This window comes from Symphalangus syndactylus, chromosome 11, assembly GCF_028878055.3.
Source record: "Symphalangus syndactylus isolate Jambi chromosome 11, NHGRI_mSymSyn1-v2.1_pri, whole genome shotgun sequence".
NCBI lineage: Eukaryota > Metazoa > Chordata > Mammalia > Primates > Hylobatidae > Symphalangus > Symphalangus syndactylus.
This window is the reverse complement of record NC_072433.2, coordinates 68,033,452-68,059,866: the sequence shown is the minus strand read 5'-3', so window position 1 is coordinate 68,059,866 and position 26,415 is coordinate 68,033,452. Positions and strand designations below refer to the sequence as shown.

The 26,415-nt window shown below is 41.2% G+C and overlaps 1 protein-coding gene and 2 pseudogenes across 5 annotated transcripts in view; 1 reads left to right on the top strand and 2 right to left on the bottom strand.

The window, feature by feature from the left end:
* The window catches only part of FAM151B (family with sequence similarity 151 member B), a 64,297-nt gene extending 38,687 nt beyond the window's left edge, over positions 1 to 25,610 (bottom strand). For 2 of the 5 annotated variants that reach the window (XM_055298187.2, XM_055298188.2), the window contains exons 1-2: positions 25,450 to 25,610; positions 10,971 to 11,096 (exon numbers count right to left, since the gene is read on the bottom strand). In XM_055298187.2, the coding sequence (XP_055154162.1) occupies positions 10,971 to 11,096; positions 25,450 to 25,474 (151 nt within the window). In that variant the 5' untranslated portion in view covers positions 25,475 to 25,610. Of the gene's footprint in view, positions 1 to 64; positions 161 to 10,970; positions 11,097 to 11,341; positions 11,683 to 25,449 lie in introns of those variants that run through there. The other 3 variants (XM_055298186.2, XM_063612204.1, XM_055298189.2) reach the window with 3 other exon arrangements.
* On the bottom strand, positions 11,450 to 13,577 carry LOC129492853 (large ribosomal subunit protein uL30-like; annotated as a pseudogene).
* On the top strand, positions 12,751 to 14,638 carry LOC129457626 (ubiquitin-ribosomal protein eS31 fusion protein-like; annotated as a pseudogene).
* Positions 25,611 to 26,415: the final 805 nt, after the last annotated feature.

Sequence of the window (26,415 nt, the reverse complement as noted above, 5' to 3'; positions counted from 1 at the left end):
AAATTATGGATATTCATTGCTCATGTTTGAAAGTCTACATTAAAAATTCACTTCTTTGACTTACAGTTTAGTTACTGCTTAAAAGCATACATCCTTTGAACAGGTAATGAGCTTCAGCAGACACGGTGTGAGTATGTTCAGCAGGCTGTGACAGACTGACTCCAAGATGGCTGCCAACAACTCCTCCCGCACATGCATACCGCTCTTCCCATCAACTTCCTCTTCCCTGCCTCTTCAGCTGGGCTGGTCTTGTGATGGGCTGGGGCCATAATTCCCAAAATGCCATAATCTCGAATTTTGAAATCCCAGAAGATCAAAATCCCTAAAGTCTAAAATCCCCAAAACACAATCCCAAAAGATCAAAATCCTGAAAATATTGGAAAAAATAATTTTAAAAATTCTTTAAAATACATTTACTTACATTTTTTAAAATTTCTTTTCTTTTTTAGAAACAGGGTCTTACCCTGTCATCCAGGCTGATGCAGTAGCAGCATCATACTTCACTGAAGCTTTGACCTCCTGAGCTCAAGCAATCCTCCCGCCTCAGCCTGCTGAGTAGCTAGGACTACAGGTGTGTGCTACCATGCCCAGCTGATTTTTTTAAAAATATCTGTTGTAGAGACAGGGTCTCACTATGTTGCCCAGGCTGGTCTTGAACTCCTGGGCTCAAGTAACCTTGCTTTGGCCTCCTCAAGTGCTGGGATTACAGGCATGAGCCACTGTGCCAATCCTGTTCATTTTTAAAAGGGCATTTATTTGAGAAACCTATGAAAACATGGCAGAACACTTCAGAGGCCACTTTACACAATAAAATAGGCAATAATAACACACATTTTTGCAAGCATAAACACCCAGGTATATTAATCAGTTGCAGAGATGTAACAGTTATGAGCAAATGAACTGTAGTCATAAAGAAATAGCTTAAATAACTGCAGTCATCTGAAATAACTTGAACAACATAAGTCTTTTGACAAGATCAGTCAAAAACTGTGATGGGTTGCCATCACACATGTAGTCACCCAAAGAACTGTGATCTTGAGAAATTTTATCTTTCACAAATGCAGATGTACAAACGGATATCTCTTCATTTCCTGTGAAAGTTTCAACGTTTTTATCAATAGGCACAATGGTTACACACAAAGTCAATGTTGTGAAAATGCACCTCTGTGGAGTCAAATTTGAAAAAAATGCATAAAACAAATTAGAATACTCTAAAAGTCTTTATACAATCTATAACTCCAATACCAGCAACAATGCAAAGATGAAATATGTAGCATAGTGAATTATAAAAAACAATGCTGACAATTTAAAATAGTGGAAATGACCAAGCATGGTGGCTCACACCTATAATCCTAGCACTTTGGGAGGCTGAGGCAGGCAGATCACCTGAGGTCAGGAGTTCGAGACCAACCTGGCCAACATGGAGAAACCCCATATCCACTAAAAACTCAAAATTTAGCCAAGTGTGGTGGCAGGTGCCTGTAATCCCAGCTATTCGGGAGGCTGAGGCAGGTGCATCACTTAAACCCGGGAGGCAGAGGTTGCAGTGAGCTGAGATCGCGCCACTGCACTCCAGCCTGGCCAACAGAGCAAGACTCCCATCTCAAAAAAAAAATTTTTTTTTTTAAGATAAATAATAAAATAGTGCACAAAAACGAAAAAGAAGCTTCGACACATGAAAAAAGTGGGATAGATGTCAGGTAATCGCACAAGTGTACTCCATAAGAGGTGGCCAACTTGCACTGCAATGAATAGTTGCTTTCTTCTTTCCTTTTTTTTTTTTGAGACAAGAGTCTTGCTCTGTTGCAAGCTCAAACTCTTGGGCTCCAGGGATCCTCCTGCCTCAGCCTCCTGAGTAGCCAGGACTACAGGCATGCACCACCATACCCTGCTAATTTTTCTAAGTTTTTAGTAGAGACGAGGTCTCACTGTGTTGCCCAGGCTGGTCTCAAACTCCTGGACTCAAATGATTCTCTCACCTCCACCTCTCAAAGTGCTAAGATTACAGGCGAGAGCCACCACACCCGGCTACATTTTTTCTTTTAGGGCATGAGTCTCCTTGGAGAATACATTCAGATTCATTTTCTATGTGGCGCTGTTTTTTCTCAACTTCTTCTATGATTTGATATGCACCTGCATGAGTATTCCCTATTAAATTTTCCCATCTTCTGTGCCATGTTTCTATGCTGTTTTGGGTACGTGGAAATCCATTTCACATGCACTTATATGCAGACCACAAATTTGGTGGAAACAATACTGATGGTCAAACAGCAACTCCATGGCATGTCTTTTTATCCGACCATGCATGTCATTATCTTCAAACCAGTCGGTAATTTCTCTGGCTTCTTCATGCAAATGCAGCTTTAATTTACTAAAAGCTCCTGGAATTTCATCAGGGGGAAGGAATGCCAATGCAGACCCATAAGGCATTTTAAACTGAAGTTTTTGTTACTGCCATCTCACGTGGCCAATCCACTCACCTGAGTTTTTCTGTCAAAGGCATCGGGCTGAATGAAAACGACAAACTTTACTGGTAACAACTTGAAATTCACTCTTATAAACCTTGATTGTACCTAATTCTAAATCTATCATTATAGTTTGTGGATTCAATTAGATATTAGGGATTTTAGACTATGGATTTTGATCTTTCAGCATTTCAACACTCGGGATATGGCATTTGGGATTGTGTCTTTTGAGATTATGATCGACACCACTTGTGACCTGCTTTGACCAACATAAGGTAGTGGAAATAAAACTGTCAGTTCTAGGCCTAGCCTTTAAAACAGCTGGCACCTTCAGCTTTCTTACTCTTGAAATCCAGCCACCATGTAAAGGCATTCAGGCAAGATTACTGAAGACTGAGAGACCACGTAGGGAGAGAGAAGCCACGTGGAGGAGAACTAAGACTTCCTATCTGACAGACAGCATTAAGACCACTGACATATGAGTAAGGTCATTTTAGAATTTCCAGGCCCAGCTGAGCACCCAGCTGAATGCAGCTACATGAACGTCCTAAGCCCGTACTACATGCAACAGAAGAACCACTCAGCTGACCCACAAAATCATGAGAAAAAATACAGCACTGCTATTTTAAGTCACTCATTTTTGGATATTCTATTACACAGCAATAGATAAAAAGCAACAGGTAGCTGGAAGTGGAGTGTTGCCATATCAAAAACCTGAAACATGTGGCATTGGCTTTGTGACCTGGTGGAGGCTAAGAAAGGCAAGGAGGGAACTGTTCATGGAAGCTGGAAGAGCAGTGCAGGAATTCTTACTGGAAGTTTGAGAACAATACGCTCATTTTATTGTTTTCCATAGTGGTAAAACTTCTGGCAACACTGTCACTGTAGCAACTGGTGGAAGATAGAGAGGATACCCAGTGAATCCGTGTATTTGGCTAAAGAGGTTTCCAGGGGAAATGGTGAAAGTGGCAACTGGCTTCTTTTAACTGCTCATAATAAAGAATAAGAAAGAGCTAAGCTAAATAATTAATGTTTCAGATTTTCAGCAGCATATAGAGAAAATATTTCCAACTCAGGACTTCCTGAATTCGAAAATAAAACTGTTTCTTATTCCTGTCCTCTCCAGCTGGCAAGACATTCTCAAAGTAAAAGACAGTCTCAGGCCAAAAGTTAAATCTAGGGTGTTGCCTGTCTTAGTCTGCATTATACTGTGATGGCAGAAAAACACAGACTGGGTAATTTATAATAAACCAACATTTATTGGCTCACCATTCTGGAGGCTGGGAAATCTAATATCAAAGTGCTGACACTTAAAGAGGGCCTTCTCACTGCATTTTCACCCGGTGGAAGGCGGAGGGAGAGAACACCCACTTTCCAAAGTCCTTTTAATATGGCATTAAACCCACCCATGAAGGTGGACCCCTCATGGCCTAATCACCTCACAGTAGTGTTACACTGGCAATTAAATTTCAACATGAAGCCAGAGTGGTGGCTCACTCCTGTAATCCCCGCACTTTGGGAGGCAGAGGCGGGAGGATCACTTGAGCATAGGAGTTCAAGACCAGCCTGGGCAACATAGTGAGACCTCATCTCTACTGAAATAAATAAATAAATAAATAAATAAGCCAGGCATACTGGTGGCACACACCTGTAGTCCCAGCTACTTGGAAGGCTGAGGAGGGAGAATTGCTTAAGCCTAAGAGGTCAAGGCTGTAGTGAGCTATGACTGCGTCACTGCACTACGGCCCGAGTGACAGAGTGAGACCTTATCTCTAGAAAAAAACAAAAAATTTCAACATGAGTTTTGGATGGAACAAACATTCAAACCACAGCACCACCAGCAAAATATGGCCTCAGTGTCAATATCAAGCCAAGGGTACAACCATATGACCCTTTATTAAGCCCTCAGAAAGAAGGTGCCTCAGGTAGCCACATAGCTAGATATGGAATCTTCTGGAATCTTAAGGGTGTTGTCCACAGCACCTTAACTTGCATACCAAAGTAGAGAGAGGCCTACCTCAAAGAGACTTAGGGGTGTGCCTTCTGATTAAATTTAATATATTAAAAGCCCACTATATTTTTAAGGGAGATATATCTACTTGGACATAAAAAGACAGAGATAGTTCGAAACGAAAAGAAGTCTGTGGGCTCCCAAATTTCTACAGGCATGGAACAGGCTAAGAAAGCTACTCAGCTGCAAATATGAGCCAATTTCCAAACAGCACACAAAGAGATGCTCACCAGCATTAGTCTTTAGGGGATGCAAATCTACACCACAGTGAGACACCAACTCATATATACTTAGCTGGCTATAATTTTTTAAAAAAATGTACAGTAACAAGTGTTGGCAAAGATGTGGAGGAACTAGAACCCTTTATCCACACTGCTAGGAGGAATGTAAAAAGGAGCAGGCACTTTGGAAAAGTGTGGCAGTTCTTTAAAAAGTTAAACATATAGTTACCATATGACCCAGCAATTCTACTTCTAGACATATAAGCAAGAGAACTGAAAACACATGTCTACAAAAACACCTGTATGTGAATGTTCATAGCAGCAGTAATCATAGTAGCGAAAAAGGGAAACGACCAATGTCTATCAATTGATGAATGGATAAACAAAATGTGGTATATCCACACAAAAAAAGATTCAGCCAGAAAAATGAATAAAGAACTGATACATACTAGAAAATAGCTGAACTTTGAAAACATAATAATTGAAAGTAGCCAGTCACAAAAGGCCACATAGGAAGGTGCTTCCCTGAATTTTGATTCTGGAGTCAGGAAAAGCCTTTTTGAGGAAGTGACAATTCAGCTGATACCAAAGGATCAGCTTAAGGGGTTAGCAAGGCAGAGCGTGGGGAAAAGAGCTTTCCAGGAAAGAATGTGTATGACAGCCCAAGGAGGAGGGAGCATAGCCATGTGAGGCACTGCTGTGAGGCCAGTGTGGGAATTTCTAGGAATGTGAAAACACTGTGAAGGTGAACTTGGAGACACAGGCCAGTCTGTGCAGGGCCTTCAGGTTATTGAGGTAGTTTGAAGATGCCAATAAATAGCACCCCTTTCTCCAAATTGATCTGTTTTTTCGTTTGTTTTGAGACAGAGTCTTGCTCTGTCGCCCAGGCTGGAATGCAGTAGCATGATCTCAGCTCACTGCAGCCTCTGTCTCCTGGGTTCAAGTGATTCTCCTGCCTCAGCCTCCCAAGTAGCTGGGATTACAGGCATGCACCACCATGCCCAGCTAACTTTTGTATTTTTAGTAGAGACAGGGTTTCTCCATGTTGCCCAGGCTGGTCTCAAACTCCTGGTCTCAAGCAATCCACCTGCCTCGGCCTCCCAAAGTGCTGGGATTACAGGCATGAGCCACCACACCTGGCCTCCAAATGGATCTTGAGAAATAAAATAGCCAAGTTAAGTAGACAGGGATCAAAGTATACTTGTATTACCTCTAAAGCTAGGTCAGAGGACACAGCTTAGTTGAGAACTAAATAAGCCTGTGCCTTCTACCTGCTAACTACCACAGTCACCCTCTAGTCCAAATCTTGGAACAGCCCCTTTGAAGCAAAGTTCTAACAAATACAAATATCCAGATGGCTGCTTCCCAGTGGAAGAGAAGAGCTCACTCCCTTGTCCAGCACATTTTTTTTTTTTTTTTTGAGATGGATTCTCGCCCTGTTACCCAGGCTGGAGTGCAGTGGCATGATCTTGGCTCACTGCAACCTCTGCTTCCTGGATTCAAGCGATTCTCCTGCCTCAGCCTCCCAAATAGCTGGGACTACATGCATGCACCACCATGCGCGCTAATTTTTGTATTTTTAGTTGAGACGGAGTTTCACCATGTTGGCCAGGCTGGTCTCAACCTCCCGAAGTGCTGGGATTACAGGCATGAGCCACCTTGCTTGGCCTAGTGCATTTGATAGATTAGCTCCACCCAGTCAAGAACTACAAACCATAACAATCTCTCCACCTCTGTGACAGAAATAAACAGTGAAGCAAGAGGTCAAAGTCTTTAGGGAAAAAAAATCTCTCCTCTTGGAAACCACAGCAGTAGAACCAAACATGTTTCCATCTAGCAATTATATTAAAGATTTTAAATGGAACATCATTTGAGACCAATAAAGAGGCTTGATTTATATTTAAATATACCACTTTGGATGCTGGCTGGAAAATAAACCGGACAGCGGCAAGTGTGGAAGCAGGGAAAATAATCTATCTAATTAGGATGGACTCAGAGATCTATTGGATGCTTCTGGCTGCAAATAAATAGAAATTTCGATTCAAGCTAGTAGATTTATCATCTCAAATAACTAAAAGTCCAGGGGTCAGGTGAGCTTTAAGTGTGGTACAATCAGCAGCTCAGTGATGCTATCGTGATCTTTATGTCTCTTTTCTTCACTCTCCTTGGTGTTGTCTTCATCATAAGGCTAATTTCGTCTCATGATTTTTAAGAAAGCTACCAATAACCACTGGGGCTACATATTTTCATGTTCACATATTTCAATTTTAAGATATAAAACTTCTTTGGTAATTATACATATAATTACTTTGAGTCTAATTGAGCCCTATTTGATCACTTGCCCACCATGGGAGCAATATGAATCATCAGGAAAACTTCAAGTGCTGATTAACTTATTGTAATCCACCCCTGGAGCTACAAATGGAATTGGTTTCCATATGCTTGTATGGAGCAGAAATGGATACCTTAATAAAAGTAAAGTTCTTGGCCGGGCACGGTGGCTCACACCTGTAATCCCAGCACTTTGGGAGGCCAAGGCAGGCGGATCATGAGGTCAGGAGTTCGAGACCAGTCTGGCCAACACAGTGAAACCTCGTCTCTACTAAAAATACAAAAAATTAGCCGGGTGTGGTGGTGTGAGCCTGTAATCCCAGCTACTCGGGAGGCTGAAGCAGGAGAATCACGTGAATACAGGAGGCAGAGGTTGCAGTGAGCCAAGATAGCACCATTGCCCTCCAGCCCAGATGACAGTGTGAGACTCCATCTCAAACAAACAACAAAAAAAAGTTCTTATAGGAAGAAAGAAAAGGGGACTGGTGATGCAGTAAGAACTCAATGGATGTTTGCTATGTCCCTCTTCTCTAAGCTATACCATATTTAGGCTCTTTTAATTACAGTGAGGCAAAGCATAAAATAACAAAATGGCTGGGTGTGGTGCTCACACCTGTAATCCCAGCACTTTGGGAGGCTGAGGCAGGAGGATTGCTTGAAGCCAGGAGTTTGGGACCAGACTCTCTACAAAAAATAAAAATAAAGAAATAAACACCAAAACACCAAGACCAATCAAAGAGTTTTATACTCCTTTTACTCTCTATCAAATGCAATTCTAAGCAATGTCCAGGTACTATCCAAACAGCTTCCAGCCCTCTGCCAAAGGTGGAATTCTTCAACCATGTGAATAGTGCTGAGTCCTGATGTTTGTGTGGCTTATCTCGCCAGGGGGAGGGCAGATACAGAGAAGTTGTTCTTTCACCCTATGGCCAAATTTCTGCAAGGACAACAGGGCAAGTGAATTTGCAGAAAGACAGATGATCTAGTCTTTTATTATTTTCTCAGGGTGAAGTTGGGAAAGGAGGTTGTAGGTCTCCCTTATCAGTGTGGTTATGAAGGGGCACAAAAGCTTGGAATCTTTCATTTAAGAGTGATAGTCTAATCCCAGCACTTTGGGAGACTGAGTTGGGTGGATCACGAGACCAGGAGATGGAGACCATCCTGGCCAACATGGTGAAACCCCGTCTCTACTAAAAATACAAAAATTAGCTGGGCATGGTGGCATATGCCTGTAGTCCCAGCTACTTGGAGGCTGAGGCAGGAGGATGGCTTGAACCCGGGAAGCAGAGGTTGCAGTGAGGGTAGATCACGCCACTGCACTCCAGCCTGGTGACAGATCAAGACTCCATCTCCAAAAAGAAAAAAGAATAATAGTCACAGTCTGCTAATTCCATTATTTCCAACAGATAGAAAAAAAAAATCAGTAAATGGGCAAGTTGAGGAGTCTCCGGGCCCATGTAAAGTATGTTCCTAAGGTCATCTACATGAAAAAAATGGGGAACTACAGCAGTATGAGCAAGAAATCCTGGTGGCTTCTAGGATAGTGATAAGAAAGATGGACAGATATGGACTAATTCAAAATGTATTTTGGAATAGAATCATAATGATTGGATATTAGATCCAAGAATAAAGAAAGGAGCGAATAAATGGCTCCTAGATTTCTGGTTGAAACATCTAAGTAGATTGTGGTGCCATTTCCTGAGACAGGAAAGATCATAGAAAGTACAGGTTAGTAAATATAGTCAAGAATCTCATTTCGGATAATGTAAATTTGAGACTCATGAGAAATCTCTAAGTGGAAATATCAATAAGCAGTTGGATAGACTAATATTAACAGTCCTAACAAGAGAGGGAGACCTGGCCTGGAGACATAGAAGATATAGAAGCTGCCCAGCCCCTCTCCCTACTCTCCCATCCAAAGCCCGTGGGTAGAAGACTTTTAAAAGTCAGGGCACACTTCTGCTTGGGAGACCGCACGGTTCTAACAGTCTCATATAACAGGGACAGCCAGAGGAGGAAGTCTATATATCAAGGCATACGTTGCCTCACCCACAGGAGCTCCAGCTTGTGACCATGACCAGACTTTGCCTTGCTTCATCAAATCCTGTTCAGCATGGCAAAAGTAACTTTTCACCATCCTCAGGCTATGATGGAAAGGGGCTTTGTATATACTATTATTATACAAATTGTACAATTTTTTTAAGTTGTATATAGATTTTCAGTTGTTAAAGAAAAACAGAATTTATTTTCTATTTTGACCTTGAATCCTGAGATTTTCTTTTCTTTTTTTTTTTTTTTTTTGAGACAAGGTCTCACTCTGTCACCTAGGCTGGAGTGCAATGGCGCGATCACAGCTCACTGCAGCCTCCACCTCATGGGCTCAATCGATCCTCTTGCCTCAGCTTCCTGAGTAGCTGTGACTACAGGTACATGCCACCATGCCTGGCTAATTTTTCTATTTTTTGTAGAGACAGGGTCTCACTATGTTGCCTAGGTTTATCATGAAATCCTGGGGTCAAATGACTCACCCACTTTGGCTTCCCAAAGTGCTGGGATTACAGGCATGAGCCACCAGCCCCGATCACATCCTGAGATTTTCTAAGTTCACCTATTTATTATGATCATTTATCTATAGAATCTTTTTTGTTTTCTATATACACAATCATATTGTCTGTGAATAATGGTTTTATTTCTTCCTTTTCTATCATTCTTTCATTTTTAAAAACTGAGACATAATTTACATACTATAAAATTTACCCTTTTAAAGTGAACCCTTTAGTGGTTTTTATTTAGTGTATTCAGAAGGTTATGCAACTATCACCACTCTCTAATTCTAGAAATATTTGACTGTTCAAAAAAGAAATACTGTACTCATTAGCATTGACTCCTTACAGTTCCTGGCAATCATTAATCAACTATTTCCTGAGGCATCAATTTTGCTAAAATTCATTTACTAAATAATCATTGTGTAGTTATTATATGCTACCCACTATTTTAGGCATTAAAGATTCAATATGAAACAAGACAAAGTTCTTCATTTTGAGGAGAAAAACACAATTTAAAACAGTGTTTTGACAATAAAAGCAGCTCAGATATATAATGGATTAGGATGCAAAAATGCATACATTTTACAATAAAATATGGAACTTCAAGGTAATTTCCTGTTGGACCAGGTACTGCAAGCTCTGCCCCGGCCCTGTGGTGATATGCTTTCATTCTCCTTTCCTGCTGCAGTCAACATGAGCACTTTATAGGAAAAGGCTGAGAAACACTGCTATAATGTTCATCTGTATAATGAAGGGATATACATACAATGATTACAGGTTGAATCAGTAAACAAAAGGCTTGATTTTCAGCTTAGACATAAATATTGCCCAATTACTTATTAATTATAAATTGGTATGCAATGCCTTCATCCATCCATTGAACAAATATTGAGTGAGTTTCTCATTAGTACATGAGGAAAAACATAAAAATATGTAAGATACATGGTCCTGATCTTAAAAGTTTTACTCAAATCACTACCTAAGAAAATATAATAATATATGAGAGTTTCGAATCCGACATAACAGGCAAATTGCTTCTGGAAAATAAGAAAACTCTTCCATTATGCAATTTGTCCATTTTGTAAACAAAACAAAACACTTTATAAAAATGTTCAGCCTGGTGTGATGGCTCACAGATTGCCTGAGCCCAGGAGTTTGAACCTGCAATGAGCTGTGATTACACCTTTGAATTCCAGCCTGGGCAACAGAGAGAGACTATGTCTCTAAAAATGAATAAATAATAATAATAAATAAAAATAAATAAAATACTCATGTCAGCCTGGAACTTACACTTGGATCACCTGTCTCTAGTATCTGCAAATATACCTAGATATCAAAAAAGGAGTTGAATTAATCTATTATCCAAAGTAAATTACAAGTAACTGTACTGACTTACTTTTCAGTGCTTCACTCATCTGTGCCTTGTGGTTAGCTGCATGATACCAGGTGATCTCAGCGCCGTCTTCTGCTGTAATCTGGCTATTTCTCAGAAAATATTCCAGTATATTTTCACTCCAAGATCCTAAAATAACAATATTTACATGAAAAGTAATATTGTTTTTTATAGGATAAATTTTTAAAAATTTCATTGTGTATATTTGAGATACACATATGCTGTTATATGATATATATAGATAGTAAAAAGGTTCCTATAATGAAGCAAATTAACATATCCATCATCTCACCTATCTGTTTTCTCTGTGTGTGGCAAGAACAGCTAAAATCTCATTTAACATGAATCCCTTATATACAGTACAGTTTTATTACCTGGAGTCCTCATGTTGCACATTAGATCTTGACTTACTCTTTTTTTTTTTTTTTTTTTTTCAATTTGAGAGCAGGTACTGTTTATTAACCAACCAGCTTGGAAAAATAATCATGGTAGACATCTTAGTTCATTCTTCTAATAAGCCTGTTGATCTGGTCCTCCCTGTTGCCAGCATCTCCACCTTCTACAAAATGGGTGGTCTCTTGGCTAGGTGCGGTGGCTCATGCTGTAATCCCAGCACTCTGGGAGGCCGAGACGGGCGGATTATTTGAGGTCATGAGTTCGAGACCAGCCTGGCCAACATGGTGAAACCCCGTCTCTAACAAAAATACAAGAAAAAAAAATTAGCTAGGTGTGGTGGCACACGCCTGTAATCCCAGTTACTCCAGAGGCTGAGGCAGGAAAATCGCTTGAACATGGGAGGCAGAGGTTGCAGTGAGCCAAGATCACGCCACTGCACTCCAGCCTGGGTGACAGAGCGAGACTCTGTCTCAAAAATAAAATAAAATAAGATAAAATAAAAATGGATGGTCTTTTTCTTCATTCCGCCTCATGGAGAAGATAATTTGCAGGGCCACAGGAAGTTATTTGCTTCTTTGAAGTGTTTTCCAACAGTATAGATCTCATGAATCAGATCCTCCATGCAGATGATGCTATATTTACCAAGAGATGGAGCAATCAAAGTGTTATCTGTTAAAGCAATTCACTTCTTATTGATTTTGCCATTACCACACTTGTGGATTAGTTCATTTACTGACTTCAGATTTGGGTACCCCCATGCAATATATGGCTCTACAATCCTCAGCATGTTAACTGAAGCCTGTTGAGCTTCACAAAGGTTCCACTGAAGATTTGATGAAGGCAAAGAAGCTGCAACACCTTTCGGACCTTTGGGCTCACACCATTGACACCTCTGATCCTGAGAACAAATGCCAATTTGGGTTCTGCAGGTACATAGAAGTTGCCAGCTTTTCTTACCATCCTTGCCATTTGAAATTCAGTTCTGTATATCTGCCTATATTCCTTGTGATAGTGTTTTGCTTTTTCACAGATAAGCTTCCTCCTTGCCTTTCAAAGCATCTTTTTGGCAAACTTCTTTCTCAAGCACTTGATCTTCAGCTCTGCAAAATTCTTTTGCTTTTTCTTAAGGGTTTCTGGCACAGCAGGGACCTTCTCCTTCTCTTCTACACCCTCCATGGTTCCAGCCGGAAAAAGAGGCAACTTGCTCATCTTATATATCTGTTCTATATCCTCTAACCTGCATCTCCCCATTTCCTCTGCTTCCCCCTCCCAATAGCCATTGTTTTGTCATGTATTTCTGTTATATTTGAATTTTTTTTTGATTCCACATATAAGTGAGATCATACACTATTTTTCTTTCTATGTCTGGCTTATTTCACTTAGCATAATGTCCTCCGGGCTCATCCACGTTGTGGAAAATGGTAAGTTCTCATTCTTCTTTAGGGCTGAATAATATTCCATTTTATCTATGTACCACAGTTTATTTATTCATTCATCTATCAACAAACACTTGTTGCTTCCATACCTTGGCTACTGTAAATAATGCTGCAATGAACGTGGGAGTGCAGATATCTTTACAAAGTGGTGATTTCATTTCTTTTGGGTATGTGCCCAGAAAAGGGATTGCTGAGTTATGGAGTAAAAAAAACAATTTAACAAAGAACAAACAAGATATTGAGGGATAATAACAAAGTAGTTAGGCTGGGAAAAATATAAGATTTTAAAAACAGAGAACAAGTATTATGACGTGGCAAGTATATAATATACATAAACATGTTATATATTATATAATGTAATAACTAGTAGACATAGGATAGTCTGAACATCAGAAGCATAAGAATGTAGGAAGAAAATAAAACTAAAACAGATATTTAAAAGTTGGAAATTTCGTATGATGTTCTCTACAATGCTGGTCCCAGAAATATAAGGAAAACTGATGAAAAGTCAAAGCTATACTTAAAATTCTAAGTTTTACACACTTAAGTGTTTTCTCTACCTGAAGCCCCATTCTATATTTATATTAACAATTTAATATTTAAATTGCATATCTTACTGCATATCTACCTTCGGATTATTCTCAGCAACATCTATATGAGTGAGCAAGTAATCTCTTGAATTAGCATTCATAAGTTTATCTAGCGTGTGCAATATACATAATTCTCATATCTTTCAAATACTTTTTGGTATAACATCTTTTCTCTTGATTAAGCATTAAAACTTGTGAGTTAACCAAGACTAAGGTAAGTGGTCGCAAAAATATCTGAACCCAGATCTATTCCATACTATATCATAACATACAAGAAAAAAATGCTGAAGAAAAGTTGTCCATAATTTTACCTCCCTAATCCTGGTTCATGCTTCAAACATTTATTAAAAGCCTAGCAAGTGGCTGCAAATTCCCCATGCATGAGATTCTTTCCTCTGTTAATTATTTGTTTGTTAACTCTGCCTAACAACAGTTAAAAATCTAAAACTACTTCTTTTTTTGTTTTTTTTCCATCTGCCATCTGTGGTGGAGCTGCCACCAAAATGCAGATTTCCTAAAAACCCTTCTGGGGAAGACCACTACCCTCAAGGTTGAACCCTCGGACACAATAGAAAAGGTAAAGGCTAAAATCCAGGAATTCCTTCTGATCAGCAAAGGATCTCTGCTGGCAAGCAATTGGAAAATAGAGGTACTCTGTCTGACTACAACATTCAAAAGGAGCCTACTCTTCATCTTGGGTTGAGACTTTGTGGTGGTGCTAGGAAAAGGAAAAAGTCTTACACCACTCCCAAGAATAATAAACACAAGAGAAAGAAGGTGACGCTGGCTGTCCTGAAATATTATAAGGTGGAAGAGAATGGCAAAATTTGTCACCTTTGTCGAGAGTGCCATTCAGATGGTGCTGGAGTGTTTATGGCAAGCTACTTTGACAGACATTATTGTGGCAAATGTTGTCTGACTTACTGCTTCAACAAACCAGAAGACAAGTAATTGTCTATGAGTTAATAAAAGACATGAGCTAACATCTTTTTTAAAAACCCCCCAAAAAACCAAAAACCTTAAACCTAAAAATGACTATCGGAAACTGCTGATAAGATATTAAGAAAAAGTAAAATTTGATCAGAGAATGGAGGGGCAAATAAAGACAAATTCCAACTAACATACATGGGACTTAGCAATCACTTCTAACACTGGGCTGCAGAATTCAAAAAAAAAAAAAAGGACAGTTAGAGGGAGGATCCACTATCCCCAAAGCAGTCTCCCACTCAAAACATGTGGCCCTATTTGGCATATATAATAGAGTCATAGACCTTTCACACTGAGATAGCAAGACATGGCCATCATTCTTTAAAATATTAAGGTAGCCATTTTAGAAGGCACATTATTGATTGGCTATAACAAATGTCCAACAATAGGAAAATAATTAAATCACAGTACATATGCATGACAGAATATGTGACTAATGTGGCTGTTAAAAATGAAGGTTTTGAGATACACCAAATGATTTAGAGAACTGATAAGCATGACGTTACCAGAAAAACCTAAATATTGGTTAACGGTTCATATTGGATATTTCCATAGCACTTTTTATTTATTTTATTTATTTATTTAAGTTATAGGGTACATGTGTACAACGTGCAGGTTTGTTACATATGTATACATGTGCCATGTTGGTGTGCTGCACCCATTAACTCGTCATTTACATTAGGTATATCTCTTAATGCTTTCCCTCCCCCGTCGCCCCACCCCATGACAGGCCCTCGTGTGTGATGTTCCCCTTCCTTCCACAGCACTTTTCAACTAAACATACTGCATTCAGAATTTTTATAAAGGCAACTTACAAAGTAATAATAAAATACCAGGACTCTAGAATTTAAAAAAATTTAAAGTAAAATGTTTTCCTTACCCTTTTACTAAGTGAAATTGTTAGTTTGTACTTAAGCCACGACTGTATATATCTTTTTTTTTTTTTGAGATGGAGTCTCGCTCTGTCACCCAGGCTGGAGTGCAGTGGCACGATCTCTGCTCACTGCAAGCTCCGTCTCCCGGGTTTGCACCATTCTCCTGCCTCGGCCTCCCGAGTAGCTGGGACTACAGGCGCCCGCCATCACGCCTGGCTACTTTTTTGTACATTTAGTAGAGACAGGGTTTCACCATGTTAGCCGGGATGGTCTGGATCCACCCGCCTCGGCTCCCAAAGTGCTGGGATTACAGGCGTGAGCCACCGCGCCCAGCCGACTGTATATATCTTAAAACTTAAAGAGGATCCAATTACCTATGATCTAAGGTCTTAGTATTATTATTTAAACAGGCTATAACACTGAAAACAGGGCCAAGAGAAAGGCAAAAACAGTTGCAACTTTTTTAAGATTGAGTTTTTGAGTAGTTTTTTATTGTTTTTGTTTTTTGTTTTTTTGTTTTTGTTTTCGTTTTTGTTTTTAAGACAGAGTCTTGCTCTGTCACTCAGGCTGGAGTGCAGGGGCATGATCTCAGCTCACTGCAATCTCCGCCTGCTGCGTTCAAGCAATTCTTGTGCTTCAGCCTTCCGAGCAGCTGGGATTACCGGCATGAACCATCACATCCGCTACTTTTTGTATTTTTAGTAGAAATGGTGTTTCACCATGTTGGCCAGGTTGTTCTCAAACTCCTGGCCTCAAGCAATCTGCTGCCCTCGGCCTCCCAAAGTGCTGAGATTACAGGCGTGAGCCACTGTGCCTGGCCTTTTGAGCAGTTTTCATTCACAGAAAAAAATTAGGCTGGGCATGGTGGCTCACCCCTGTAATCCCAGCACTTTGGGAGGTCGAGGTGGGCAGATCATCTGAGGTCAGGAGTTCGAGACCAGCCTGGCCAATATGTTGAAACCCCTTCTCTACTAGAAATACAAAAATTAGCTGGGTGTGGTGGCTCACGTCTGTAGTCCCAGCTACTCAGGAGTCTGAGGCAGGAAGATAGCTTGAACCCAGGAGGTAGAGGTTGCAGTGAGCCGAGATCACACCACTGCACTCCGGCCTGGGTGTCAGAGCAAGACTCCATCTCAAAAAAAAAAAAAATTAAGCAAAAAGAGCAAAGTTCCCATATCATCCCCACTCTTCCCTCAGTTTCCCCGGTTTTTGCTGTTTTGGTAATTAAAAAATTGCTTTTATTTAAAGCTCCCCAATTTTTAACATCTTGCATTAGTGTGGTATGTCTGTTAGAATAGATGAGCCAATACTGACATTTTGTTATTAACTAAAGTCCATAGTTTACATTAGAATTCATTCTTGGTGTCATACATTTTATAGGTTTTGACAGCTGTCTAGGTGTACATCTGAGATAGCAGGTTCAGTTATGGGCCACTGGAATAAAGTGAGTATCACAATAAAGCAAGTCACACAAGTTTTGATTTCCCAGTACATATAAAAGTTATGTTTACACTGTTACACTGTAGCCTATTAGTTGTACAATAGCATTATGTCTAAAAAAAAATGTGGTACCTTAATTTTAAGATACTTTATTGCTAAAAAGTGTTAACAATCATCTGAACCTTCTGCTAGCTGTAATCTTTTTACCGGTGGAGGGTCTTGCTTCGAGGTTGATGGCTACTGACCAATCAGGGTGGTGGTTGCTGAAGGCTGTGGTGGCTGTGACAATTTCTTAAAATAAGACAATGAAATTATCAACATCAGTGGATTCTTCCTTTCATGAAAGATCTCTCTGTAGCACACAATGCTGTTTGATGGCATTTTGCCCACAGGAGAGTTTTCAAAATGAGAGTCAATTCTCTCAAACTCTGCTGCTGCTTTAACAACTAAGTATATGTGATATTCTTTATCATCTGTAGTCATTTCAACAATGTTCACAGCATCTTCACCAGAAGTAGATAACATCTCAAGAAACTATCGTCTTCGCTCATACATAAGAAGGAACTCGTAGTTTATTAAAATCTTATCATAAAATTGCAATAATGTAGTCACATCTTCAGGCTCCATTCTAATTCTAGTTCTCTTGCTATTTTTTTTTTTTTTTTTTTTTTGAGATGGAGTCTAGCTGTTTCGCCCAGGCTAGAGTACAGTGGCATGATCTCAGCTCACTGCAAGCTCCGCCTTCCAGGTTCATGCCATTCTCCTGCCTCAGCCTCCTGAGTAGCTGGGACTACAGGTGCCTGCCACCATGCCTGGCTAATTTTTTGTATTTTTAGTAGAGACGGGGTTTCACTGTGTTAGCCAGGATGGTCTCGATCTCCTGACCTCATGATCCATCTGCCTCGGCCTCCCAAAGTGCTGGGATTACAGGCATGAGCCACTGTGCCCCGCCTTCTCTTGCTATTTCTATCACATTTGCAGTCACATCCTCTGTTGAAGTCTTGCATCCGTCAAAGTCACCCATGAGAGTTGGAATCAACTTCTTCCAAACTCCTGTTAATGTTGATATTTTTACCTTCTCCCATTAATCACAAATCTTCTTGATGGAATCTAGGATGATGACTCTTTGCCCACCTCCATCAGAGGAATCACTATCTATGGCAGCTATAGATTTACAAAATAGTTCTCAAATAATAAGACTTGAAAGTCAAGATTACCCTTTGATCCATGGGCTGCAGAATAGATGCAAGCATGCAGGAAAACAACATCAATCTCTTTGCACATCTCCATCAGAGCTCTTGGGTGACCAAGTGCCTTGTCAATGAACAGCAATATCTTGAAAGAAATCTTTTTTTTTCCTGAGCAGTAGGTCCCCAGAGTGGGCTTAAAATATTCCGTAAATCATGCTGTAAACAGATGTGCTATCATCCAGGCTTTGTTGCTACGTTTCTAGAGAACAGGCAGAGAAGTAGATGTAGCATAATTCTTTTTTTTTTTTTGAGACGGAGTCTCGCTCTGTCGCCCAGGCTGGAGTGCAGTGGCGCAATCTCGGCTCACTGCAAGCTCCGCCTCCCAGGTTCATGCCATTGTCCTGCCTCAGCCTCTCTGAGTAGCTGGGACTACAAGTGCCCGCCACCACGCCCGGCTAATTTTTTTTTTTGTTATTTTTAGTAGAGACAGGGTTTCACCGTGGTCTCGATCTCCTGACCTCGTGATCCACCCGCCTCGGCCTCCCAAAGTGCTGGGATTACAAGCGTGAGCCACCGCGCCCGGCCGATGTAGCATAATTCTTAAGGACCCTGTGATTTTCAGCATAGTAATGAGCACTGGCTTCCACTTGAAGTCACCAGCTGCATTAGCCCTAACAAGAAAGTCAGCCTGTCTTTTGAAGCTTTAAGCCAAATACTGGCTTTTCCCCTCTAGCAATGAAAGTTCTAATGGCATCTTCTTACAATAGAAGGCTGTTTTATTTACACTGACAATCTACTGTTGGCCCTGCACAGTAGCTCATGCTTGTAGTCCCAGCACTTTGGGAGGCTGAGGTGGGAGGATCACTTGAGCCCAGGAGTTCAAGACCAGCTGAGGCAACATGATGAAATCTCATCTCTACAAAAAAATACAAAAATTAGTAGGCCGTGGTGGTGTGTGCCTATAGTTCCAGCTACTTGGGGGGCTGAGGTGGGAGGATCGATTGAACCCAGGAGGTCAAGGCTGCAATGAGCCATGATCATGCCACTGCACTCCAGCCAGTGTTACAGAGGGAGACCCTGTCTTAGAAAGAAAAGAAAAGAAAAGAAAAGAAAAGAAAAGAAAAGAAAGAAAGAAAGAAAGAAAGAAAGAAAGAAAGAAAGAAAGAAAGAAAGAAAGAAAGAAAGAATCTGCTGTTAGTGTAGCTACTTTCATCAATGATCTTAACTAGATCTTCTGGATCACTTGCTGTAGCTTCTCCATTAGCACCTGCTGCTTCACCTTGAAATTTTTTGTTGTAGAAACAGCCTTTTCCCTTAAACCTCATGAACCAACCTCTGCTAATTTCCAGCTTTTCTTCTGTAGCTTCCGCACTTCTCACAGTCTTCATAAGACTGATGAGAGTTAGGGCCTTACTCTGGATTAGGCTTTGGCTTAAGGGAACGTTGTGGCTGGTTTGATCTATCCAGACCACTCAAACTTTCTCCATATATTGGGGGAACCAGCCCCCAATATTTCAACGTAGGTTCTTTTCTATTTTCCCTAAGTGTCAGCCAGTCTGAGAAATAAAGAGAAAGAGTACAAAGAGAGAAATTTTACAGCTGGGTCTCCAGGGGTGACATCACATATTGGTAGGACTGTGGTGATGACCCTGAGCCACAAAACCAACAAGTTTTTATTAGGGATTTTAAAAGGGGAGGGGGTGTACAAACAGGGAGTAGGTCACAAGGATCACATGCTTCAAAGGGCAATTAAGATCACAAGGCAAGGCAAAATTAGAATTACTGATGAGGGTCTGTGTCCCACTGTGCACATATTGCTTTGATAAACATCTTAACAGGAAACAGGGTTCAAGAGCAGAGAACCGGTCTGACTAGAATTTATCAGGCTGGAATTTCCCAATCCTAGTAAGCCTGAGGGTACTGCAGGAGGCCAGGGTGTATTTCAATCCTTATCTCAACCGCATAAGACAGACACTCCCAGAGCAGCTGTCTATAGACCACCCCCGAGGAGTGCATTCCTTCCCCAGGGTTATTCCTTGCTGGGAAAAGAGTTCAGCGATATCTCTCCTACTGGCACATCCACTTAAAGGCTTTCTGCAAGAAGAAAAATATGGCTCTATTCTGTCCGACCCCGCAGGCAGTCAGACCTAATGGTTATCTTCCCTTGTTCCCTGAAAATCACTGTTATTCTGTTCTTTTTTAAGGTACACTGATTTCATATTGTTCAAACACACGTTTTACTGTTTTGTACTGTTTTGTACAACAGTGGTCCTGAGGTGATGTACATTCTCAGTTTATGAAGATAATGTGATTAAGAGATTAAAGTAAAGCCAGGCATAAGAAATTGTAAGAGTATTATTAGGGAAGTGATAAATGTCCATGAAATCTTCATAATTTATGTTCAGAGATTACAGTAAAGACAGGCACAAGAAATTATAAAAGTATTAATTTGGGGAACTGATAAATGTCCATGAAATCTTCACAGTTTATGTTCTTCTGCCTTGGCTCCAGCCAGTCCCTTCGTTCGGGGTCCCTGAATTCCCACAACATCCATATCAGCAATAGGGCTGTTTTGCTTTCTTATAATTTGTGTGTTCCATGGAGTGGCACTTTTAATTTTCTTCAAGAGCTTTTCCTTTGTATTGACAACTTAGCTGTTTGGCACAAGAGGCCTCTCTCAGCTTTGGAAATGCTTTTCTCACTAAGCTTAATCATTTCTAGCTTTTGATTTTTTGTTTTTTTTAGAGACAAGTCTCACTCTGTTGCCCAGGCTGGTGTGTAGTGGTGCAATCATAGCTCACTATAATCTGAAACTCATGGGCTCAAGTGATCCTCCTGCCTGGGCATCCCAAGCAGCTAGGACTACATGTGCATACCACCACAGCCAGCTAATTTTTTAAATTTTTTGTAGAGACAAGGTCTTGGTACATTGCCCAGGCTGGTCTTAAACTGCTGGCTTCATGTGATCTTCCCACCTCAGCCTCCCAAAGTTCTGGGATTACAGGCATAAGCCACTGTGCCCAGCCCTCTGGCTTTCAATTTTAAGTGAGAAACAGGTGACTCTTCCTTTCACATGAACACTTAGAGCCCATTCTACGGTTATTAACTGGCCCAATTTCAATATTGTTGTGTCTCAGGAAATAGTAAGACCCTAGGAGAGGGAGAGAGACAGGAGTATGGCCGGCTGGTGAAGCAGTCTGAACACAAACCATATTTATTTATTTATTTTTTATCCTTGCCAAGCTGGCCAGCACGCACTGCCCAAGCTGGCAAGGCTCACACACCACATTTACAGATTAAGTTTGACTTTGTAGTGCCTCAAAACAATTATTATAGTAGTATTTGAAGATCACTGATCACAGATCACCATAATAAATATAATAATTTTAAGATTTGAAATATTGCAAGAATTCCCAAAATGTGACAGACACAAAGTGAACCCATGCTATTGAAAAATACGGCACCAACAGACTCGCTCAATACAAGGTTGCTACAAACCTTCAATTTATAAAAAAAAAAAAAAAAAAAAGGAAAAAGGATCATCTGCAAATCACAATAAAGTGAAGTACAATAAAACAAGGGATGCTTGTACAATGGCATGTATCCACCACTACAATATCATACGGAATCACAGTGTTGCTGCTCCAAACCTCTGTGCTCCCTCTATTTATCCCAACCTCCTTCCCCGTGCAACCTGTGGCTGTTCTCCAGCTACCATAGCAGAGTTGCTTAGTTGGAACATAAATTTATGCCTTGCAAAGCCCAACATTTAATATCTGGTTCTTTACAGAAAAAGTTTGCTGACCACCAAGATATGGAAAGAACCTAAGCGCCATCAGCGGGTAAATGGATAAAGAAAATGTGGTATAGATACACAATGGAGTACTATTCAGCCTTAAAAAAGAAAATTCTGTCATCGTCGACAAATGAAGAAACCTGGAGGACAGTATGCTAAGTGAAATAAGCCAGGTACGGAAAGAAAAATAGTGCATAGTCTCACATGTGGAATATCAAAAAGTAGAGCTCTAGGAGTAGAAAGTAGAATAGTGGTTACCAGAGGCTAGGGATGCAGCCAGGGCAATTGGATGGGAGGGGGATACGTCAGTCAAAGGGTACAAAGTTCCAGTTAGACAGGAGGAACAAGTTCCCGAGATCTATTGCACAGCATGGTGACTATAGTTAGTAACTCCAGGCATGCTGGCTCACAACTGTAACTCCAACACTTTGGGAGGCTGAGGCAGAAGGACTGCTTAAGCTCAGGAGTTCGAGACCAGCCTGGGCAATGAAGCAAGACCTTGTCTCTACTACTAAAACTAACAATAATAATAACCCGGGCATGGTGGTGCGTACCTGTAGTCCCCGCTACTCAGGAGGCTGAGGCAGGAGGATCACTTGAGCCCAGGAGGTCAAGGCTGCAGTGAGCCATGATTGCACCACTGCACTCCAGCCTGGGTGACAGAGCGAGACCCTGTCTCAATAATAATAGTGTATTATATATTTTGAAATTCTTAAATGAGTAGATTTTAAATGTTCTCATTACAAAGAAATGATAAGTATGTGAGGTGATGGATATATTAATTAGCCTGACTTAATCATTCTACCATGTATACAAGTATCATAACATCACATTGTACCTCCCAAATATGCAATTATTATTTGTCAATTAAAAATAAAATTAAAAAATAAAGTTTGCTATTTGCTGACCCCTGGACTAGACAATCATTAAGTTTCCTTCCAGTTTCCAAAAGTGACTACCAGAATTGACTTACCATTAAAGACAATGTACCATATGTCCACACAAAAACTTGTACACAAATGTTCACAGTAGCATTATTCACTATACCGAAAAGATGGAAACAACTCAAATGTCCATCAACCAATGAGTGGATAAACAAAATGTGGTGTTTCATGCAATTCCTTTTTTGGCCATAAAAAGGAATGAAGTATTGAAACATGCTACAAGATGGATGAATCTTAAAAACACTATGGTAAGTGGAGGAAGCCAGACATAACAGGGTATATACTCGATGATTCCATTTATATGAAACGTCCAGAATAGGCAAATTCACAGAGATAGAAAGTAGAAGAATAGCGGTTGTGGGTGTTAAAGGGTGGGGGATGGGGAAGTATTTCTTTTTGTAAGGTGAAGATGTTTTAAAATTAATCGTGATAATTGTTGCACAAGTCTGTGAATAAGCTAAAATTAAATAAATAAGCTAAAACCACTGAATTATACTCTTTAAATGAGTAAATTGTATATTAATAGTATGCAAATTATACATCAGTAAGGATTTTTTTAAATTTATTACTTTTTTTTAAGGCTCTGACTGTTGCCCAGGCTGGCATATTCTTGGCTCACTGCAGCCTCTCCGGCTCAAGTGATTCTCCTACCTCAGTCTCCTCCTGAGTGGCTGGGTCCACAGGTATGTGCCACCACCATACCCAGCTAATTTATTTGTATTTTTTGTAGAGATAAGGCCTCCCTGTGTTGCCCAGGCTGATCCAAACTCCAGGGCTCAAGCGATCCTCCTGCCTTTCGAAGTGTTCAGATTACAGGCGTAAACCACCACGCCCAGCCACGATGGAACTTTTCACTATACATCCTATTGTGCCTTTTGAACTTTTTTATGTTGAGAGTGTGTGTGTGTGTGTGTGTGTGTGTGTGTGTGTATGTGTTTAAGTAAGGGGAAAAAATGACATATAACGGAAGAATCTGGTTAAGAATTAGTTTTATCAATAACTCGGTAATGAGAAGAAATTTTTGTTTGTTTTTGTTTTGAGACAGAGTCCCTCTCTGTTGCCCAGGCTGGAGTGCAGTGGCAGGATCTCGGCTCACTGCAAGCTCTGCCTCCCAGGTTCACGCCATTCTGCTGCCTCAGCCTCCGGAGTAGCTGAGACTACAGGCGCCGCCACCACGCCCAGCTAATTATTTTGTATTTTTAGTAGAGACGAGGTTTCACTGTGTTAGCCAGGCTGGTCTTGATCTCCTGACCTCGTGATCCGCCCACCTCGGCCTCCCAAAGTGCTGGGATTACAGGCGTGAGTCACCGCGCCCGGCCCGTAAATTCGTTTTTTAAAAAATGGCATTTGTCAGGAATTGGACATTTTCCACTTGTGCACACATTTTATTCCAAGATTTTGTAAACCTTGCATCGATTCAGAAGAGAATCTGGATTTATACAGCCTGTGAGTGAGAATGGTGTAAGTCTTGAGTGTGAGCTTTGTCCCAGATTTGTTTAGATTCTTAGGAAAACGAGGCATTAAAAGGATTTATACTGAGAAGTAAAGAGCCCAAGGGTTAAAAAAGGAAAACTCTGGTCTGAAGAAAATGTTCTATGGAGGATTAGCACAGGTCTTAAAAAAGAGAGAGAGAAAAAAGTTCACATCCTTTGATCCAGTAATTTCAGTTATAAGAATCATGTCCAGGATAAAAACAAACCAAAAACATAACTGAGGAAGAACAATGCAAAAATGTTCATTACAGAATAAATTCTAACAAAACAAAATAAAACAAAACAAAACAGGAAACGACTGATTAACGTTCAACATTAGGAGACTGGTGAATTACAATATAATTGTATACAATATAATTGTATAAAACAATTCAGTCATTCAAAATTATGTTTATAAAACCCTTGGTGACATGGGATAGTATAAGATGCAGGATTTTAAAAATTATGTTTACCATGACCTTAACTCTATTTTTAAGAGGCAGGGTTGTTAGAAAATACCAAAAAGTTAGTAGTGGTGCCTGTGGGTATCAGCAATTGGAGGATTTTTTTTTCCTACTTCCCTATACTAATATACTTTATAAATGTTCTATAATGGCATTTATCAGGACCTGGACATTTTTCGCTTACACACACATTTTATTCCAAGATTCTGTAAACCGTGCATCGATTCAGAAGAGAACCTGTATTTATACAGCCTGCTAGTCAGAATGGTGAAAGCGTGTATTATTTTTACAATCAGGGAAAAAATCTAAACTGAAGAAATAACGCGTCACTGAGGTTTTCTCATGCCACTACTTAAGTTTACAGAAAAGATACTGTAACCTTCAAGAGCGGAACTGTTGTCCTGCGAGTTGAAGCACCTGATTCCAAGAGGAAACAAGTGAGCCGCACTCTGCCAGCTTTCCAGGCCGCGCGCTCAGCAGCGGGACTAGGCCGGGCCCGGCCCTCAGTCCGCATTCGCAAGCCTTCCCCAGCTTTCAAAGAGGAACCGACTGACCCAGACCGCCCCCATGCAGTCGGCTGAAATTAAGGATTAGGGAAACGTCACATTCCTTTCTTTCCAACCAAGACCTCAAAAGACACTGACCCTGCCATTCTCGACCTCCCCTAACGCCTGTCCCTTAGCGCCCACCCGGAAAACCAAGGTCCTCGCCAGGAGATCGCGGGCGCGCCCCGAGTGCGGAGCGAACTCCAAGCCCAGCCGCCCGATTCTGCGCGGCGCGCTCCCAGGTTCCTAGCGAGGAAGACCGCGGGAGTCCGCAAAGGGAGGGTGCCGCCGGCGGAGCCTCTCAAAGCGCCCCGTCTCCAGGCAGAGGCCGCGCGCTCGGCGCTTACCTGGGCCTCCAGCGGATGCTGCCATGGTGACGACGCCCGCCGTCCGCGCAGGCGCCCAGCGGCTGGCGCCCCTGCTAACCGGGCACTGGTGGCAGGGAAATTCGACTCCACAAACCACAGGCCTCGGCGGGGGAAGAGCCAGGCGGGCGCCAGCGAAGCGGAACCAAATGGAGCCGCGGCACGCAGGCGCAAAGGCTGGCGTTCGAGGTTCGCTTACGCGCCGCTCCGCCGTGCAGGTGTCAGCGAAGCGCTCATCGAAAGGTTTCGGAAGCCGGTGGTAGCTCTGAAGATAACGCTGCGTTAGGGAATACTGCGGCGGAGGATGGAACTCCAATTGAAAGCAGTTGCTGGAGTGGAGCACGAATTTCAAAAGTTGGATATATTTTCTTTTAAATGTTAGTAATATCCTAAAAGGGTGTGGAATCATTGCTGATAAAAATTAGTGTTTCTGGCCGGGCACGGTGGCTCACGCCTGTACTCCCAGCACTTCGGGAGGCCGAGGTGGGCGGATCACTTGAGGTCAGGAATTCGAGACCATCCTGGCCAACATGATTAAAACCCGTCCTTACTGAAAATTTAAAAAATTATCCGGGCGTGGTGGCGCGCGCCTGTAATCCTAGCTACTCGGGAGGCTGAGGCACAAGAATGGCTTGAACCGGAGAGGTGGAGGTTACAGAGAGCCGAGATCGCGTCACTGCGCTCCAGTCTGTGCGATAGAGCTAGACTTTGTCAAAAAAAAAAAAAAAGTTTTTGTACAAAGTTAACGAGCTGATAACTTGAAGTTTTCCCTCCCCTTCTGTCTCTCTACCAGTGTTCACTCAGAAAACACTCAGCAACTGGATTCTCCCATCCACTGTCTTTCTAGCCCTCCTTAACTCATTACTTTCTGAAGCCAAACTAGTGATCAGAATTAGCAACAAAGCTCTGCCATTTTCGGCTTCGGTGACCGAAAAACTCAATCAGCCA